Raw genomic sequence first — 6,010 nt, 5'->3', positions numbered from 1 at the left:
TATTTGTTTATTTTGAGCTGTTGATTAAAGTATTTTTTATGTCGAGTACTGGATGCTGAAGTTAGCAATTTCAATTGCAATTTAGTGTTACAAGTACTATCTATATTCATGTATATCAGGTATGTGTTCAATTTGAAAAAGTGTGCACCTCACTTTTCGCTCCCATTGGAATTGCTGCTATTTTTGCGTCCTTTGCTTTTGAAGACACTGTTCTTCACTAGAAGATGATTGATATTGGTATTTTACCTTCCTTCTGTGTAGATATGCCAATCGAAGCTTAAGCCACTTTATCTAGTTTCCCTTCTTCAAAGTCTGCAAGGGGAGAAATCAATTGTTTTCACATCATCTGTGGAGTCCACTCATAGATTATGCACCTTGCTTAAGTTTTTCGACAATTTGCAAATTGAGTTCAAGGAGTACTCTCGTCTTCAACCTCAATCTTTAAGAAGGTACTGTAGATACATTCCCATAACAACTTTAATTTAGTTCTGAGCTTTTACATTAGTCGATTTGCTAGACAATTTTGCTGTCAGCCTGTACTAAAGATGCTTTGCATGAGCACACATGTTACTGAAGCTAACTGAAGGTAGTCATGCAAGGAGCACCTACGTTGCTGGACAATTTTGATTTACTATTGTACTGTTATACGTTTTATTCTGCTTAATCGGTTTCCAAGGTACTATATTAGAAGTGTAAAAATCTTAGGTTTGGGATAGTTTTCCCTACTCCTAAAATTGTTCATCAGAGACAATCTTCATTATCAAAAAATGTATCACGAGACAGGTCTTGTGATGCCATATGAGGATGTCTGCATCTCACAAGAAATCCTGTCTACCCTAATCCAAGTGGCTACTAAGAGCTGTTAATCTTTATATTATGGGTGTTAACCGGGTGGGCCGGTCCGGTCCGGGCCAGTATTATTTGGACCCGTACGGGTTTGGTTCCGGGCCGGTTCCGGGCTTGCTCTTAACGGGTTTAACGTGTTCGGGTTAATCCGGGTAAAAATTGAACCGTACGGTTTGCGGGTTGAGGTGGCCGGACCGGGTTTAGTGTTTTTTTAATTTTTTTTTAATATTTTGTATAACTATTGTAAGTTATATTAATACTTTGTATTAATATAAAGAATACAAGAAAGATGGGGAAAAACTGCACTTATAAATTGCAAGTGCTACATTTATTTCAAAATTACAAAATTAAAGTTTGCATTTAAAAAGTAAATTAACAAAAAAATAGTAAAACTAAATTTTCATGCATAATAAATTAATAATACTTCAAATTAATCTAACAAACTAAAACATTAAGCATAAATATGTCTAATAATTTAAAATAACACAAATTGTCTTAAAATCTTAAAATAACACATATATAGCATATTTTAAAAATAATACGTTACCATCATATTCTATGATTTTAGCATTTATAGTTTTATACCCTAAATATGTTAAATTCCAACAATTTTAAACTATGTTAATTAGTATACAATAATTGGTATATTCATGGTCTGGGCCGGTCCGGGCCGGGCCGGTTGAACCGGTTAGAGGCACTGTTCATTGGACCGGGTTTAATGGGTCCGGTTAACCGGTAAAAAATAATAAATGGTCCAACCCCCTCTACCCCTCCTACCCAGCCCACCCGGCCCCTTATGAACCGGGCCGGTCCGGTTCCGGGTCAACCCCGGCCCGTTAGACACCTTTACTTTATATGTTTAGAAAAAGGGCATGGTTGGTGTTGTTCTATCACATTCACAACCTAAGTTTATTATGGCTTTGAACTCTGGAAATTGGATTAAGTGGAGAACTTTTCTAAAAAGAGAAAAGGAAATAGAGAATAAAGAATCTATTTTGTCATCATACTTATACCTGTAGAAAGGTGTTGCTATGTTTATTTAGGACACATATTGTCGTGCAAGAACACATGTGTGAATGTTGTGGTATTTCTTGTTGTTTACTCAAGTGTACTGTATTGCAATTTCATACCGCGAACTTTTTTCGTGCAGCAAAACGTTGGGCGCCTTCCGGGCAGGACAAGTGCAAGTGCTTATATCCTCTGATGCTATGACTCGTGGAATGGATGTTGAAGGAGTTAGAAATGTCATTAACTATGACATGCCTGCGTATATAAAAACATTTATTCATCGGGCGGGTCGAACTGCAAGAGCAGGCCAAAGTGGGTGTTGCTTTACTTTATTACGCAAACATGAGGTATGTTTTTTAGTGATGATGAAGTGAAGGTTTTTAAGGTGATCTATTTTTGTAAAATGATTTTAAGTTCCGTCCCTGAAGGGAGCTGACATTTTGTAAATTACCTGATGCAGTAAATCTAACTTTTGCATGATGTTAGGATAATTAAGTACCCCTTTTTTTGTGGGGGTGGGGGGCAACAAATCATCTTGGATTAACTGAGATATTCTCTAACTGTTGAGTTATGACTACTTGAGCTGGTTCCCAACCATCAAATGGTCACAAAATTGAAAGAGAAGTCTGATCTTGAAGCTTATAAGCTACCATAAAAGCTAAGCCGTCCTCCACTGTCAGTTTGCTCCTTCAGTCTTCATATTGTGCTCCTAACTGTCACAGCAATTCAATGTTCAATTTATTGGGATAATAGGTATGTTATATGAACATACTTAAAAAATATGATGTAATCTCTGACTATTAACTACATATACCACCAGGTTTCACAACCATTTCCAAGATAATAACTTTTAGTGAAGGAGTTTGATTTGAGACATCAAATCACTAAAATTTCTTTTGCTTTTTGCTGAAAATATTCCTATCTTTGTTCTTTATTGTTTGAATATGGAATCTCTAATGCTAATTATTTCAGGTTAAGCGGTTCAAGAAGCTGTTACAAAAAGCTGACTGTGACTCTTGCCCCACCTATTCTGTTTCTTCTGAAGTTATAGAGTCACTCAACTCTGTGTATACCTCAGGTATTTTTCTTTTCCCATTTTCAGCATATTGGAAGTACTCGGCAGGACTAGTTGTTTGGTCAATGTGGTTGTAGTTGAGAATTATGAAGAGAATATAACTCGAGATCTCATATTAGCGTTTTTGGTGAAAATAAATATTTGCACAAGTTCTGCAATTGCTCTTCCGATCTCTGTCTTTTTAATTTAACCTCTTTTTTCCTTTTCCTCAAGCTTTGGAGAAACTTAGAGATAATGTTGAATCGGAAAAGTTTAAGAAGAGCAAGATTAGACTGAAGTCTTCAAATGTCAGAAAGGATAAGTGAAAAGCTGCCGCGGGGATAACTTCCATTTCTTAACCGGTGTAGTACTGAATTGCCAACCTAGGTATGATTATACCATAGGTGAGCATCTACATTTCGATGTTATTATGTGATTTTAATTTTTTATGAGATTGTGTTTCTCGATGCTTGCCTATGGATTATCACCACTGCTCTTGGTTCTTTTTTAGTGGATGCCGTGCAAAATGGTTAACAGAAGAAAGTGTTCCGATGTTTCTTTTTGACAGTGGTAATTTGTAAGGGGCTTTGTTGTACTTTTTTTTTTATCTCTTTTCTAATGCTGTTATCTTCATCCAGACAATGTAAATACATTCAGGCTTAGTGCTATTCTTGTAATTTCTTCCTTTATGTTTAAAAAAGTCACACTCTTTTAGTAACAATTGATTAAAATTTGAAGAAAGACAAGTGATTCTTGCAAAACTTTTAGTATTGGATAAGCTGAAGTAGAGGAAAATGAAAATCAAATAATCTTGTAGTACCTTTGAGTTCTCTGATTATTTTTAGTTCCATTGACCATAAGCCACCAGTCAACTTGTAGGAGAAGACGAAGTGCATGGAAGTTTGCGCCGCTAGCTCTCATGTGGGTGGTTTGGAAGGAACGAAATAAGAGAGCTTTTGAGGGTGTAGAGATGAATTTTGTTCAGTTAAGGAGGAGTATTTTATCCCTTATTTCTTTTTGGTGCACCAATAAGATTCCTTTATGTGTAGAAGAATGGGTGTCGTTCGTGGAAAACTATCTCGTTTTGTAGGTTTTCTTCTTTCGGTATACTTCTTGTATGTGACCATGTTTTTCTCAAACATTTATAAAATTATTACTTTATAAACATTTGGAGGAAAGCACCAGTTTAGAACAAAAGGAAGAAGCGCTGGGCGCAAGATCAGTTAGTATTAAATTGTAGGGAAGGGGAGCAATAGGTTTTTTTGAGGTAAAGTTGCTCAGTTGTTTTAGTAAGTATGAATGTTTTTACATTCTCATATTCTTGTCTAAATAGGTGTAGCTGAGTTCACGGAGAGAGAGCATTTATTATATGCGTGTAAGCCATTTCCAAGTGCTTGTTTTGTGGAACAAGATACTTTATAAAAGGAACATACCAGCATAACAATTTTTTAACTGTACAGAAAGTAACTTTTGGAAAATTAAAAGTAGCAGCAATAGAAATTTACTGATAGTTCGATGGAGGAATTTTCATTTTCTCACACAGATTACTTACAGATACAGTCAATATTTATCTGGTCTCAGCAAAGCTTGGACTCAACCAAGCTATGTGTACGGAAGAGAGAGAAAATTTGCAGGAGGAGGACAGCTAGATATCAATAGACTGGTCAGGAAAACTTGAAATCACCGTCAGCAAGCTTAAGTTGAGACTTTAGCTGCCAAATACAGAAAGAGACCTCTGAACTTCTTTGAGAAAATATTTAGAATTTTTTGCATTTGAAGCTGAAGCAGAATAAACTGAAGTCGATGAAGGCAATGAACTCTTCAAAGAAAGTGACTCGCTTGTGCCAGCTTCTCTCTCCTCTTCTTTGATGGTATCTAGCATCTTTGAGGCTCTTTGTCTCATGACATTTACAAACTGTGGTGGTGCTACCTCTGTAACAAACCTAGCAATACGAGCATTTGCCATCTTCTTTAGTAGGTTTTGGGAGTGAGTACAGTTGAGGGAAAGGTGCAAGATGCTAGGTAGAACTGTAGTAGTGTTTGAGGATAAGATGGATTGTATGCCTTAAAAAATACAAATGGGATGAGATTTATAGGGGTATTGATTAGATTATCCATCTGTGGTCTGGCTTAAATTGAGTCAGTCGTCTTAATCGAAAGGCTTTAATCATTTTTAGCTGTTAGTGCTGCTACTTGCTTTTAGTATTAACTGCATAGATTAAGATGTTCGCCATCACAGTCATCTTATTGAAACGATATCCTCTTAAATGGGACCGCAGAATGCAATGTGCCGATGCATGAGTAGAAAAAACAACATAACTTAAATATGCGGTTTTTGTTGCTATTGAAAGCTTCCAATTTTGAACTTTCCTTCATTGAACTGGAACCTACTGATTGAATGCCACTTGTTCTTTCTACATTTAGTGTCTAAAAACTGGTTCTTTCGTGTAGATCTGGATGTATCGTGCAGTCGGTGGCGGGTCAAGAAGACTAATCCTAGTTGGGATTGTGAAAGCTGGACTTCCATGAAGGATTATTCCCAAAACTCGGATCTCTTACACTGTACTGTGAGAAAAATTCAAAGTGTACAGCACCCAGGGTACGTCGGTGGAGACTTGTTTGATTTGATTGGTAACCGGTATGCATTTTGAGTGGCTGGAACTCTAGATTGCTGGTGCAACCTGAAGATCCTTAGCTTGAACTATCATTATAGTGGCAGCATTCTAAAAATTGAATGCACCAATTTTGTTATTCATTGGAGATCTTCATACTCGGATATTTTTCTTACTTTCTGCTGTATATGTGTACTTGCTTTAGATATTAATGTTTAGATACTTGTATTTTATCTATTATTATCATATTCCTGGGGTACATTGAACTTGGTACAGTTTTGCATTGTCTTATAGAGTTTCTTGAGGATGAGATAATTGTGTTGATTTACAAGAAAGAATGTGGAACCTTGTGAAGGTTTGGCCAGTACTCTTATGAAAATTGATAGATATGGGCAGTCCGGTGAACAAAGCATCCCGCATTCATGCAGGGTTCGGAGAAGGGTCGAACCCCAAGTTTTAGGCATCTTACGATGCTATCTCAGCGGTTGAT

At 36.5% G+C, this 6,010-nt stretch overlaps 1 protein-coding gene across 9 annotated transcripts in view; it reads left to right on the top strand.

Annotated features, from left to right (window-relative positions):
* LOC109234128 (DEAD-box ATP-dependent RNA helicase 1) overlaps positions 1-5,794 on the top strand; it is a 16,235-nt gene extending 10,441 nt beyond the window's left edge. Inside the window, exons 7-12 of one of the 9 annotated variants that reach the window (XM_019399987.1) lie at positions 262-449; positions 1,997-2,201; positions 2,827-2,932; positions 3,143-3,295; positions 3,420-3,478; positions 5,360-5,794. In XM_019399987.1, the coding sequence (XP_019255532.1) occupies positions 262-449; positions 1,997-2,201; positions 2,827-2,932; positions 3,143-3,234 (591 nt within the window). In that variant the 3' untranslated portion in view covers positions 3,235-3,295; positions 3,420-3,478; positions 5,360-5,794. Of the gene's footprint in view, positions 1-261; positions 450-1,996; positions 2,202-2,340; positions 2,608-2,826; positions 2,933-3,142; positions 3,313-3,419; positions 4,577-5,359 lie in introns of those variants that run through there. The other 8 variants (XM_019399984.1, XM_019399988.1, XM_019399985.1 and 5 more) reach the window with 8 other exon arrangements.

This window comes from Nicotiana attenuata, chromosome 11 (assembly GCF_001879085.1).
Source record: "Nicotiana attenuata strain UT chromosome 11, NIATTr2, whole genome shotgun sequence".
Taxonomy (NCBI): domain Eukaryota; kingdom Viridiplantae; phylum Streptophyta; class Magnoliopsida; order Solanales; family Solanaceae; genus Nicotiana; species Nicotiana attenuata.
The sequence above is the reverse complement of the archived record's forward strand: the minus strand, read 5'-3'. Positions and strand labels throughout refer to the sequence as shown.